The sequence below is a fragment of the Leucopleurus acutus genome (assembly GCF_964270905.1).
Source record: "Leucopleurus acutus genome assembly, chromosome: 11".
NCBI classification, from domain to species: domain Eukaryota; kingdom Metazoa; phylum Chordata; class Mammalia; order Artiodactyla; family Delphinidae; genus Leucopleurus; species Leucopleurus acutus.
In genome coordinates, this window is record NC_139152.1 from 39,655,058 (window position 1) to 39,669,721 (window position 14,664).

The 14,664-nt window shown below is 35.2% G+C and overlaps 1 protein-coding gene across 3 annotated transcripts in view; it reads right to left on the reverse strand.

The window, feature by feature from the left end:
* Positions 1-14,664, reverse strand: part of SENP1 (SUMO specific peptidase 1) — a 58,073-nt gene that overhangs the window by 42,282 nt on the left and 1,127 nt on the right. For 2 of the 3 annotated variants that reach the window (XM_082851129.1, XM_082851127.1), the window contains exons 2-6: positions 11,203-11,250; positions 9,177-9,307; positions 8,055-8,136; positions 7,161-7,202; positions 2,810-2,969 (exon numbers count right to left, since the gene is read on the reverse strand). In XM_082851129.1, coding sequence (XP_082707255.1) covers positions 2,810-2,969; positions 7,161-7,202; positions 8,055-8,136; positions 9,177-9,307; positions 11,203-11,206 — 419 coding nt within the window. In that variant the 5' untranslated portion in view covers positions 11,207-11,250. The remainder of the gene's footprint in view (positions 1-2,809; positions 2,970-7,160; positions 7,203-8,054; positions 8,137-9,176; positions 9,308-11,202; positions 11,251-14,664) is intronic. The other variant, XM_082851128.1, reaches the window with a different exon arrangement.

The window sequence follows — 14,664 nt, forward strand, 5'->3', positions numbered from 1 at the left end:
CTCTGACTCTTCAATCTCTAATGTTTCCTATGTGTGTTAGAGTGGGGAAAGGAGCAAGAACTTGGAATTTCAGAAACACGCTTCTTTTCTTAGGATGGGTAGATGTGGCTAGGAAAAAATGGCAAGGGCAATATAATTTGCTTGGTAAAGATATAATGAATTCCCCACAATGTCTTTTGTATTTATTTTTCCTAGAGTGTGTGTGTGTGTTTAATGTAAAAGATTCTTCTTCCTAAAGAAACAGTAAGAGGGAATTTGCGATGCCAGAAAGCAAGGGTGCTACCAACAACTAACGAGGTTGAGTCAGACACAGACATAAGCCTGAAGGAACTTCCACTAGCCAAAGTTGTGAGAATGTAAGCATTCAAAGAATAATGATTGTAGTAGTGGATTAAAACACACTGAATCCATGACACTGAAAAAAGAACAGAAAAATTCATTTGAACCACATCAAGTGGCGATTAAAAAAAAAAAACTTACTTTGAAAACCGGTAATGCAGAAGAAAGATCTAATCACATACGCTGCCTTCCCAGTAGGAAAACTATTTCAGGGTGACCAAACAGCCCTAACTAATGAGGTAAAAAGCTCTCCCTTATAGCAGAGTGCCAATTAATTAGTGTAAAAGAAATGATAAAATTAGAAAAATATTACTTCATTAACTAGTAAAATTATTATCAGGTCAAAGGAAGTCAAAAGGTACAAACTTCCAGTGATAAAACAAGTAAGTCATGGGGATGTAATGTACAGCATGGTGACTATAGTTAACAATACCGTATTTCATATTTGAAAGTTACTGAGAAAGTAGATCTTAAAAGTTCTCATCACAAGAAAAAAAATTTTTGTAACCATGTATGGTGATAGATGTTAACTAAACTTATTGTGGTGATCAATATACAAATATTTCATCATTATGCTGCATACCCGAAACTAATATAATGTTATATGTCAATTATACCTCAATTAAAAAATTACTATCAGCTAAGGATTATCAACTGATATTAATAACTCCTAGGCTGATGTGAAACTGGTTGTTCATAAAAGTAACATCATTTAGATTACATTCTAGTCACAAGGGGGAAGAAAACCTAACTGTACAATTAAGGACCAGAGCGCTATCACTCTAATCTAGAGGTCAATCCAGCATCACTAATGATAGGACTGTAGGTTCTCTAATATGATGTAACACAGCATCAGCTTTTATTAAAGTCAAAAATCTAGTTTATAAAATATACAGAGGATAGAGGACAAAATCATACTATGGGAAAGCAACTTGTCAAATCCAAAAGGTGGAACATTATGCAGAAAAAAGTCATGTCATTAAAAAAAGGGGCTGCTGTTCAAGATTGTAAGAGACTTAAGGGTGATAAATACCAGATGCGATTTTAAACTGCATACTGCTTTGGACAAACTAGCTGTAAAGGATACTTTGGGGTCAACTAGGAAAACTTAAATATAACTTATTCAGTGTATAAGATAAAATTTACTGAATGAAAAAGAGAAGATGACTGACTGAAAAAGATTACAAAAGAGTATGCACAATATGAACTCATTTTTGGGAAAAATTGTGTGCGAACAGAAAAATATCTGGAAGGATATGTACTAAGACATTACAAAGGTGACCTCTGACTGGTGGGAATATGATGTTTTTATTGTTTATTTGTGCTTATCTGTATTTTCTGATTTTGTACAAAGCATGCGCACTGTTTCTGTAATAACATTAGTTAAAAAAATAACAGCATGGCATTATTGAGGAAAAAAAGCAACTTGCCAAATGATGCATACAGAATATCTTTAATGAAGATAACATATTATACATTTTATAGTATTACACAGCATATATATCATTCTATATCTAAGCAAGAGAAAGTGAAAAGAAACAAGCATAAGAAAAGATCTGGAAGGAAACACATGAAGGGGAAGGGAGTAAGATTGTGAGTAGTGGTCAAGGGATCTTTGGCTTTATTGGCAATGTTTTAACTTTTACAATGTGACTGTGTTAATGAATTCTTATGTAATTTTTTAAAATATTAAGAAGTGGGGAAGACAATCCCTGGGAGTACTCACACATGTTTCCAGAGTCCATGTGCTGATAATCATAAAATAAAATAAAAACCATCTTGTTGGTTTTAATCAGCACCAGAAAGCTTAGCTTTGACTAAGCAGGAAATTGAATCATCCCACATGCCTAAAACCATCACCAGAGTAATATTTAAGAAGTCATAAATACCATATTAAAAAAGAAATATTTACTAATATAATAAAGTACTTGAGGGAAAAGTTTCTAAGCCAAACCTCATCTGCCTTTAATAATCAGTAGAAGTTTGGTGAGGGAATAAGCAAGGCTTATAAGTTAGGCTAAATATGATCAAGTTCTTTATGAGTCTAATTTTACAATAGAAGTAGTTGACTAAGGTGTAAGGTTGCTTTGGTTTAAGTCAGGTCTCCGCTCACATGAGAGCCTACAAAATGTGCTGGTTTCTTTGCTACCGAAGTTGCAGAAATTGATCAATTTTCACTTTAAGGTTCAAAATAGCCATATTGATTCTGAAGGGTCCCAATACACTCATATCCACCAAGATTTCCCTAAAAATTCTCTCCCTCTAATTATAAGATTTGGCTGTCACCAAAATCCAGCACAAGATAAATTAAAAGTTGAAAGTTCAAAATGAATTTGTCCGTATCTCTATGGTTTAAAGTTCAAAAGTGGTGTTTGTTACTTTCTAAAAATGCCAATGTAACAACTATCTTATAGCCATTTTCCCTTATACTGGAGGAAGAGCTTGTGAACTGAGCAGCCAGAATACTTACCTTGAGGTCTTTCGGGTTTCGAGGTAAAGACTTCGGCTGTTTCTTGATTTTTGTAAAGTTGAACCTGATGCTGGAGTGGAATTTCTCCACTGGCCATTTGCACTCTGGCCAAAGGTTCTTAGGTCTCCTGAGCCAAGAAAACTGTCTGAGGAAGGGTTGTCTAAAAGAATAAAAGTTTGAATAAATTAAACAAATACCTATACTTGTTCTCCATATGACTGCAACCATGTCCAACATTGTATTCCAAAGTAATGTGGCATATCACCATGTCTCTAATGGAAGAAAGATCCCGGTGTCAACTGCCAGTAAAGTCTGCAGTAAGGGAACTTCTACAAACTATAATTGATTCAGCCATACTAACCTGAAAATTGATGAAGGAGCTGAATCCTGCCACAGCCATGTGCCTTATCTGCATCAATGTGACTCCGTGGTGTCCACCAAAAGTCAACATTTTACCCCAACTATATCTTGCAAGCACTCCCAGGCCTGGGCCTGAAAGAAGGTAGGCCAGACCAGTAAGAAAGCAGGTGGAGGGCCAAGGAGAATTGTAATTCAAATGAACAACAGTTATTGCTTAATAAGCAGCTGGTGTCACTTTCTTGTTTTAATTACCGTGTTCACGACTCAGGGGCTCTGTCTAAGAGCAGAGATAAGCTAATTGCTGCTTATTCTGGCCGGCTTATGGCAGGAATGACCCGTCATTATGCATTTGGTTCTGGTATGATAACCTTCAGTCACTTAATGTTATAATCATCAGACATATCAATACTCGGATGCTTGCTATTGCAATCAGACTAAGCGAGGTTTAATTATTATTTGAATTTTCTGACTTGTGGCTTACAAACTGGGTGTAAATTTGTAAGTTTCAGCTAGGAGTAGAATAATTTTTATAGCCTCCTCTCTCCATCAGCAGGATGGGACAATTTAAAACAACACCTTCAAAATAACTTCAGATGTTAGGCTATGTAACTGAGGAGCACCAGTAGAAAGACAAAAATTTAACTCTCTACTCCCTGAATTTTTGTCTAATGCCAACATCACTTTGAGGATCCTCTTTCAAAGCATATTACTATGGAACTTTGCACAATATTATGTATTTATGTTATTTAAACTATTTAACGTAGCTTTTGATACTCTATCCAAAAAGTTTGGCAGCTGACAAAAGTATCAGTTTTGTATTGTATTGGAATTTTTTTTTTAAGCTGATCAGGATTATCAGAATTTAGGCTAAATAAGATGGAAAAAAAGCAGCAGTCGGGGTGGTATTAGTACCAGTTGATGCACCAGTGGATGACCTAATTTACTTTCAAAATGAATTACAACCTTTTCCCTTTGTAATCAACAACTATGCTTGACATCTATTACTATTACTGTAAAAATAAGAGACGTGAGGCTAATGAAAATGAGTTTCATTAAAGGACCAGAAAAATCATTATCTTTAAGCAAAGTAATAACAGTAGAAATCTTCCTCTCTCATACTTTTTTTCTTGTTAAAATTTGATTAGGGAATGATCTAACTAGAGATGTCTACTTGAGGAATAAGTCTACCAAAAAATGCAAATTTGAGACCAAGGATAAACCAGAGTAGCCCCCTCAATGGCATCTGACAGAGGTTTGGGCTCTAAAATTCAAGGGAAAAGCACAGGATCAGGCAATCTGTTTCACCAGAATAAGGTGGTTCCATCCCCACTCAATGAAATCACTGAACAGTGCTCTACTGCTGATGGGATCAAGCAAAGCTAGAAAGGGACCAACAGGAGGCTGCACTCATTCTTTTTTAGTTGACAGTTTATCCCAGTATTCTGTCATCATTAAGAAGTCAGATTGCAAATGTCACAAATAAGATTACTTATGTGTACATACACACACATAGAACTATAGGGAAATACACCAAAATTTTAACTTTGGTTGTGTTCCAATGGGGATTTTTTCTACTTTTCTCTACAAATTTTCTACAATAACAGGTAGTAATTTTATGGACATAACGAAATTTTATATTTAAAAAAAAGTGTGTCAGGCAATCACTTAGTATGAAAGTAACCATCAGTTGCTCCTGTTAACTTTCAGATTTATTTAGTTATTATGAATACAGGATGCTTTAATTCATCTTACCTACTAAATGCCTATTTGGCAACCTAATTTAACATGTTTTCCAAAGATAAGACATTGACAATGATTCTAAGCTTGAGCAAAATCATTTTTTTTCATCTTAAGCTACTTTTCTTTAAGGTTTAAAATGTTTTAATTTTCTTTTCAATTGTGCCCTTAATAAAATCAAGAGGTCTTCAAGTCTGACCAGCACTAAGTTATTAAAGTGATAATGTTGCATTTTCTCTGCTTTCTAAATTAAAAAAAAATGTTTTTAACAGTCTAATCTTGAGATTAAGAAGCAAATATTTAAAAAGCTTGATACAGAGAGGCAGATCTAGTAAAGTATAAATGGGAAGCTCCAGACTCTAGGTTCTGAAGTTTGAGTTTTTCCTGTGTTTGTTTTCATCTTAGTGGAGGAGAGGATACTAAGGTAGGAGGGGAGACAAAGACCAGTACAGTCAGAATGAGGAGGCTGAGGCAGGTAAACTGGGGACCCACATCTAGTCCAATCAAGAGGTAAGTCTCAAGGTGACTGACCACAGAAATCAATGTGGAAATTATTGGAAAAGAATAGGAGATAAGAGACAATATTCTGCAGGACTTGTAATGAACAAGAATGGGTGTGGCAAAGGAACAAAGTTAAAAAAGTACACAGTAAAAAGATCTGAATTAAAGTCTGTATTATAAGAAAAAAGTATACAGACCCTTGGCATTCACAGATTGAAAGTTCTGATTGTCCGTGAGCAACCTAAAAGGTCTGTGGCATGTCATAAGCTTGCTTGGTCAGGGGCTAAACTTGGCAGAGGCATAAATCTGAATCCTCTGCTTCAGGCTGTATTTTAGAGAATGAATCTAATAGCTCAACAACCCCATTTCAATATGGTTTTATTATTTGCAGTTGGTATTCTCTAGTCATCACCATGTATAAAGTAACTGTTATGAATTTTTTTCTTTTCCTAAAAAAATGGACTTCAAGTGAGAGATAAAAACTCTGGCATAAGATTTTGATATAGGGATCAAATTGTGGCATGAGGACAAACAGAAAAAATATAACCCTCAAGAATCATGTAACTGAGTAGAAAGCCAGCACTCTGGTTAAATACCACCACAGTCAAAAATATAGGGACCTGAGATGATCTCAGAAATATCCTTTGTGAGTATCAAGGGTCCACTGAAATTTAAAAGAAAAAAGCTAAAACAAATTATTTTAAGTCATGTTATTTATAATAGCTGAAAATGGAGAGGGTGAATGGGACCTAAACCATAGACAAAATGAAGGAAATGAAGACGCAGGCCCATTATCCTAAATCACAGGCCCCTGGATCCAGTTGTGTTTCTACATTAAAAATTTTGGTGATTTTACAAAGATAACCTGGTATATACTATGTAGCACTTCTAAGTATAACCTGAAGCAGCACCCTGTTATCAAACATACTGATATGTCTACAGTAAAATGTGTAAATATTCATATTTACAGAGATAAATAAAAGACAAAACATTTAAATGTCAGTTAAATGTCAGTTCGTGTAGCTTTTGCCAAGTAATGAATTGAGCTCAGGTCAGGTTTTGATGCCAAATAAATTATGAAAATATTCTTTGGTTTTCAGAGCTTTTTGGATTTTGGAATTGCACATAAAGGACTGTGAATGTGCATATAAATTCCATGGATTATGAGAAATCAACAGAAAAAGGTAAATAAGAAGAATAACAGGTAAGCAGATAGAAAATTTAAAAAATATATATTGGGCAAAAAAAAAATCATATTTCGAATCATACAATGTGTACATAGATATATACTCAGATAAAAAAACAGAGAAGACCACAGGGTTAAGTAAGAGTTGAGTTAGCCAGGAGACCTTGATTATAATTTTCTATATATGATTGTTTACTATTAAGCAATTACTTTAAACAAAAACCAAATATTCTGTCCAATGGTAAATCAGCATACAAAATTACAAGCAAACACAGCCTGAGTTCAAATGAAAATATTTTCCACTCAACTGTCCTTCCCCTATGATCAATACTAATAAGCTATCAAGCCATATTTCAGGCTCTCTGCTCATCAGAAAGGCCTTTTCAACAATAATGATGGCAGAGTTAACTTTCTGAAAAAATTAACTGATTTTTCTATACAATTATGCACATACTATGTGGACACCATTTCCCACCCCAGAAGAGGAAATCCAGTGCCCAGGGTAAAGTACCACCCACCTAAATGATATTTAAATATAATATAAATCTAAAAGAGCATCATACTAACGTCTTTTTAGGGGAGGAGATCTCATCTTGCTGACAAAGAATCCTGAGGAAGCCAAATAACAACAATAATTATTATTTGCATTTCATATTTATTATCTCAACTTATCCTTATAAAAATCCCATTGAAACAGGTTCAATGGTATGGCTAATATTCCCATACTTGGGTCAGGTGAGGAGATTAAAGCATGAGGAGTGAAAAGACTTTGGAAGACCACTATAATCTTCCTGGGTCATACTGCCAGGAGACTAACCAATAAAAAACTCTCAAGTTTCCCCAAGACAGAGCCAGATCATTGGAAATCCAAACCTTAGAAAGGGGGCAGATGAAAAGTCAGGCAGGCCAGGGGCTAGGAAAAGCCTAGAGAATGCTGACTTCTGTCATGGATCACAAGTTGAAAAGGCAAGCCCTTGAATATGCAAGCATGGCTGTGGCAGGTGCTAGACAGAAACATGTAGTTAACATTTCCTGCCCTAATGGAGGGACAAGCTTGGGTAGAAATAAATTTTCAGTATTTATGATTTCAAGCAGAATACAAATAGGCTAGCTCTGTGCTTCAAATCAGTATAAGTAACCTTTACACCACATACACATATCTAAAAAAAAAAAACCAAAAGCCAAAAACAAAGCTGTATTGCTTTTAACAAGGGCATAATAGACAAGTAGGAGAATGGATTCTAAAAAAAAAATCTCCCTTTAAAAAATATCTGGTTGAGACTAGATCAGTGAAGTATTATAGCAACCATACACAGAGAGTTCATTAAAATGATGTTTTAGTGGAGAAAATACCATTTGCTTTTGACAATGTTTTCACTTTTAGAGACAGTAAACACAAACAACTTGCTAGGAAGAAGTCTGAAAGGTAGAAATGCCTTGACTCCAAGTAATGTGTCATACCTGAATAATAATTTGGATAAGCTGCACTTCTTGTAGAACAAGTATACGATCGGTCCAAATTTCCTTGCCTGGAAGGTAAAATCTAAACAAAACAAAAGTTTTTTCTTAAACCATATTTTTTACAATAAAACAAAAACTTACACTAGGAAAAATATATAATTAAACAAGATTATGACATATTTCAGAATGCAATATAATTAATTATAATTATATATATTATAAATAAATTAAGCTACATACTAGTAAGAAAGGAAAACATGATGAAATGATTAAGGCTTCAAGGGGAAAAATGGGCAAAATATCTGTTATACAACTTAATTCAAAGAATGCTCATTAGAAGGTAATATGTATTTAATATATCCTGTTCTCAAAGCCAGGTGTATCACATATCAAAGCAGCTGAAAAATCAACCTGGTTTTGATTCTCTTGATAACTTTACAGGACAGTTCTTAATCAGAGGTGCTGCTGCACCCCAGTACAAATCTGGAAATGTGTAGATATATATTCAGTTATCAAAATGATTACTGGGGGCAGATGCTACAGGTATTTAGTGCCCAAGGATGCTAAACATTCTGCACACAGCAAAGAATGGTCTCATCCTAATTAGTAATGGCTTCCTACTGAGAAAGACTACTTTATTAACAGTCCTCAAACCTTGGAGATTTTTTAAACTGCAGATTCTGATTCAGCAGGTACGGGGTAAAGCCTGAGATTCTGCTCTTCTAATAAGGTCTCAGGTGATGCTGCTGCTGCTGGTCCCTTGAGAAACTAAGCTTTATAGAACAGAGAAATTTCAGAGCTACTGTATATTTTCATAGTTTCCCCCCATTTAATGCTCAGCAATTTTAAGACACCAGTTTAAAAGAACACTGATCTGTGTATTAGTTAATTGTAATATTCAGAGGAATAATAAAGAGTTTCTAAAAGGTATCATTCTCCAAGGATTTGTACATAGCCTGGCTCTTATTTAACTTTAACGTATCAAACAGAATTCCAAATACTAGCATTACTGATTGTAAAAAGTTTACATATATTCTTGTGCTTTTGAGTGTGGCATTTAAACTCTATCAGATGAAAACTTAAGCCAAAATAATTAATTAAGGAAAGAAAATTATTACTAACCTGATGGTCAGAAAGTGAAAGCTGGTCCTCTGGAAAACCTGTTTGTGACAGGAGATGGGTTTTGAATACGGAGTTGTGGTTCACTAAAGTTACTTCTCCAGCATCCATCCTCATCCTATCAGCAGTATCATCTGGGGAAAGAGTCCGGATTAGTTCAAGTCACATAATTCTTCAATACCTACTTTCCTATGAACCAATCTTTTCACCTAATAAAAATGATTTCCCCCAAACACCTCTACAGTCAAATAAAACCGCTCCTTCATAACTCTTGGCAAGAAATCTCAAAATGTCACTGTCAAAAAAACAGGCCCATGTGCAGAAATTGGTTAATTTGGAATCGAGATCATCTACTAAATAGTTCAAAACTTGTACAAGAATAAAAAGAGCTTAATTCAAAGTTTTAAAAATAATGAAATTTTCCCAAAAGAAAATTTTTTTTATTTTAACTGTAGAAAAAAAAAAATTTCACCATTCAAAGCAAATACTCTTAACCCTGGTTTATTTCCTCTGTTTCAACTCAACAAGGTGCTTTAAAATTTAATCCACTTGAAAATTTTTTATGCAAAAAGCGAATTTATTCATATAGCTCTTAATAGATATCAGCTCAGTTACTGTATACTGTGGCAGAACTGTACTTTATTACCATTTTTGAGACCTTTGTTACCATAAGAGTTAGAATAGGAACAAGTGAGAGTAAGGGAACTCAGGGATTTATACTGCTATCAGCAATGAGAGAAAAGGGAAACAAACGACCAGGAGAAAGAAGGTAGACTAAACAAAAGGAAAAAACAGTAGAGGGAAGACTAATGTGGACTTAAGAGGAGCCTATGGGATATTATAAGATCGAACTATATAGATTTTTCAACCTATTCCTAAATTGACTATTAGTCTTGACCTTATACTGTTCCCTGTTATAGACATAAAGTACTATGAATAGCAGAAAATGTTCCAATCACAATTAATTCTCAATGCCACTAGCTAAATGAAATTTAAATTTTACCTTAATCAAATTATTTATCACATAGAGGGCAGTATAACAGTACTAAAGAACAAGGACCCTGGAACCAGTCCCTGAGTTTAAATCCTGGCTCTACCAGTTATAGCTGTGTGATCCTAGGCAAGTTTCTTAACCTCTGTGTCTCAGTTTCTCTGTCAACAAAATGGAGATAATAATAGTACCTACCAGGTACTAAAGTAAGTCCCCTACATACAAACGAGTACCGTTCCGAGGACACGTCCGTTAAGTCCAATTTGTTTGTAAGTCCAACAAAGTTAGCCTAGGTACCCAACTAACACAATTGGCTATATAGTACTGTACTATAATAGGTTTATAATACTTTTCACACAAATAATACATAAAAAACAAACACAAAAAATAAAGAAACATTTTTAATCTTACAGTACCTTGAAAAGTACAGTAGTACAGTGCAGTAAAACGGCTGGTGCTTCTTAGCAGTACCACCTACATTACTGCTGCTTTACGCTTGCTTCAAGACATCCTGGGCTTGAAATAAAGACACCGTACTACTGTACTCTACACAGTACTGTACAGTAAAGTACACAAAAGCTCAAGGACTTGTAGAGGATGCACACACGTGACGATGTACACCAGACACGTGAACTAACTTACGTGACTGGACATGCAAACGCATGTTCGCATCTTTGAAAAGAAAGTTCACAACTTGAAGGTTTGTGTGTAGGGGACTTACTCTATTAGGTATTTTAAGTACTTAAAAAGCAAGTCCTTGCACACAGAAATGCTTGCTACTGTGTATTTAGCTTTTTCAACACAATGAATGAGAAAATGCTTTAAAATGTTGCTATAAACAATATCCCAACCAAAAGAAAATTGTTTGGTATACTGTATTACATAATTAGGATGAGATCTCCTTTAAAATTATTATTAAGCACAAAGACACAAATATTGAAAATATTATTAAGCACAAAGATGCAAATATTCTTTCACTCCAGCTTATCTAATCAGAGTAACTAAAAGGATTAAACACTACTTCATAGTCAGTCTTACCCATGTCAGGTATTTTCACATCACTGACTTCAGCAAAGATACAAAGTCCTATAAAAGAAGACAGAAAATAGAAATGTTACATTCTGAAACATCTCTTTCATGTCATTACACAACAGGAAGCCACTCAGAAGTGACACTTGTATTCTTAGTGGAGAAAAATAGAACATGGTAAGGCAAGTTGATGGGAAGAGAATGGGAACTAAAACTAGCCTGAGGTAGTTCCAAACATTTCTGCAACCTGTGTAATACTAAAGAGCAATTATGGACTACCCACAGAATCACAGATTACAGCACAAACCAGGTTAGGAAAGCCAACCCTTTGCAGATTAATTTGCATATGATCATAAAGTTAGTGACTGCACTGAAATTACAGCCTAAACATTCTTCCCAATCCATTAATCTTTCTATTACCTCATGCGAAACCATTTTATTTTATTTTATTTGGACCATTTTTAAAGTCTTTATTGAATTTGTTACAATATTGCTTCTGTTTTATGTTTTGGTTTTTTGGCCTCGAGGCACATGAGATCTTAGCTCCCTGACCAGGGTTCCCCCTGCATTGGAAGGCAAAGTCTTAACCACTGGACCACTAGGGAAGTCCCACTAAATCATTTTATAAACAAGTGACAGATCTTGTGGTAGTCCTGTTAGGACTTCTCTTCCATACGTCTTAGCAGCCAAACAAAAAGTTATCAAGGAACACTTTGCAGTTGTACTAAGTACTTTTTCCCCCATCATTACTCAAACAGTTGCAAACCAAAGTCCCTTTGCCTACATGAAATTATTTTTTTCCTCGATATATCTAATTTGCCCAGAAAAAGAAGTTAAAAGCCTAACTGATGGAACTAGGTTAATAAATGTACCCTTGGACACAGGCTTCTTGGCAGATTTACAATAGGAGGAGACTAGAGATGGTACATATATATAGTCATAATCTTATCACATAGTTTTAAAAAGATTGAGCACTTCACCAAATACATAGCACTATCAGGGCTTCAGTCTAAGGAAACTGCATGATGATAACAGGAATTCTTTACGGCCCCAATAACGAAGTGCACACATAAAGGAAGGCTGCTCGAGCTTTTCCTGGCATAGGTACAGACTAAGCAGAGTAATCATCTGATTACCTAGTCTTGCCAGGGAGGTTTCCCAAAGAATTTAAGCCCTAGATTTAGGCTTCAAATATATTTCCAAATGCTCAACTTACTAAAAGGTTTCTATCTGGTAGTTCTACACATTATTCTTTCCGCTTCTTTCTTTTTTAATAAAGCCAAATTCCCTGGGTCCCCCATTAAGGGAAAAAAAAAATCCTATCAACCAATAAACTAGCAGTGGCTTTTTCACATTTCACTCTTTCAGGTCATCCCGTAACTGTCATCGCTAGTCTAGTCTTTTTTTTTTTTTTTTTTTTAACAAACCTACCCTTTTAATATTTATTTAAAGTTTCATAACACACCTGTTTGGCTTGGGTGGGGAGGGGTGAGGGGACATTTTTTTCAGGTTTAGTTTTAAAATATTTGCTCATTTTCTACTGTCCAATCATTTCAGCACTTCCAAAGGTTCCCTAGGACACTTTGCCTCTCTTCTCTCCCTGTCCCCCAGCCGCCCCCAGCTCTGGGGGCCCATGGGCCAGGAGTCATCACTAGTCTTTTTTGTTGTGTTAAGCAGAATGCCAATTTAAAAGCCTGGTGCCCATTAGAACAATCCCATGTTAACTTCCTTTGCATTGCTGAGATAGATGTGAAGAGGGAAGCAAGCAAATCAAAGAATGTTAGAGATTATGTCCAGAGTGGTTAAGTGACTTGCCTGAAATCACAAAGATGGGGCAAAGGGAAGACAAAAATCCAGGCATCCTCACTTCCAAGCAAATGTTCTTTCAATAAACAATACAAAATCACATCCTTTAGCATATCCTTATTCAAGGATTCATACACATTGGCAAGATAAAGGTAATCCCTAGCTAATTCTGGGGAATCCACACTTTTTTTATAACTTTAAGAATTAAAGCCCCACATTTACATTTTAATACAAATACATCCAGCTTCTTCAGTGTGCTACTTCCTTTTTGCCACTTTGCAAATACAATGGGAGAGGAATATTTTACCCCAAGATTCAACATGAAATGTTGGACCCGGAACCTCTGATACCACCAAATTCTTTCAAGCATAAGAATTTTTTCCCTCTAAGAAGAGCATTCTAGTAACACATTTTCTACTTCACTTTGTTCATTTAATTTATTAAAAGAACATAAGTAGTTACAGGTATTCAGATGAAGTCAGGTAAGTAGCTGAACACGAGATAATAGGAAATCTGAAAGAAAAAAAAAGATGGCAAAGTCCTGGCAATAACAGAATGTAATGAGTATGGTAAAACATTTATAAGTTTACATTCATGCAAAGAGGTGATAATAAAAGTGAATGTTTAGAGCTATGATGAAGTTTTTTGAACGTATATATTGAGGAGAGGCATTGTACAATTAGCTTTATGCAGGACCAAGATGTAGTAAGAACAATTTATGATATGAGAAGGGTGTGGAAATGATCATATGAATTATCCTACTACGAACTCTGGGAAATTATGTTTATGAGACAGTTTGTACCATATCATTATGTACTTTTGTTGTTGTTTTTCATATTTTTACAAGGAATCTCTCCAATTAGACTCTAATACTTTAAACACCAAAGATTCACTTTCTTTCATACACAAACATTTACTGTGCACCAATAACATACAGGGGACTGGTGATACAAAGATGAATAAGAACTGGTCCCTGCTGCTGAGAATCTTACTGTCCACGGGAGGAAACCAGATTCATCAACAGATATTACAGCCATAAAATAAAGCTGGTGCAATTGGTAGGAGGTGTAGGAGTCAGCTAAAGAAAAGGAAAGACTTCCGAAGCAGCAGTCAAGAGTTACGTCACCTTAGCTTGAGGCAGAAAAACCTGTCTTTTAATCCATTTGCTCCCTCTAGATTTGCCATCAGATGGGTGATACGAAGACCATCTTTGCAGTTGGGATAGTTAATTGGAATTAGGTTAAGAGTGAATGCGGCTTCTCAAGATAAAAACAAATGAGGCTTCCAAAATGGGACTAGAGGGAAAAAAGGGAAACTCTAAATTGGAAGGTTAAGGGATCATGCTTAAAGAGATGCTTAAGGTTTCACGGTAACTGTAATTTCAAATTCAGTGTAATCTATCTTTCAACACGAGTCCTTAACACAAATTATCTTTATAGAGAGTAAAGATTTAGGAGATGATGCGATCTACTCCATCCAAAAACATCCAATTGGAAGAGGGACCCTAAATCAAATAGTTAGTGGCCTATAAAAGGCTTTATATAAATTTCATAAGAATCACCACCACCCCAAATATAAGTGAACCAAACGTGAGGTGAAATGACTTAACAAGGCTGACGTGAAAGTGATAAAGGAGCAAGTTATTGCCAACAAGATAGTGGAAAT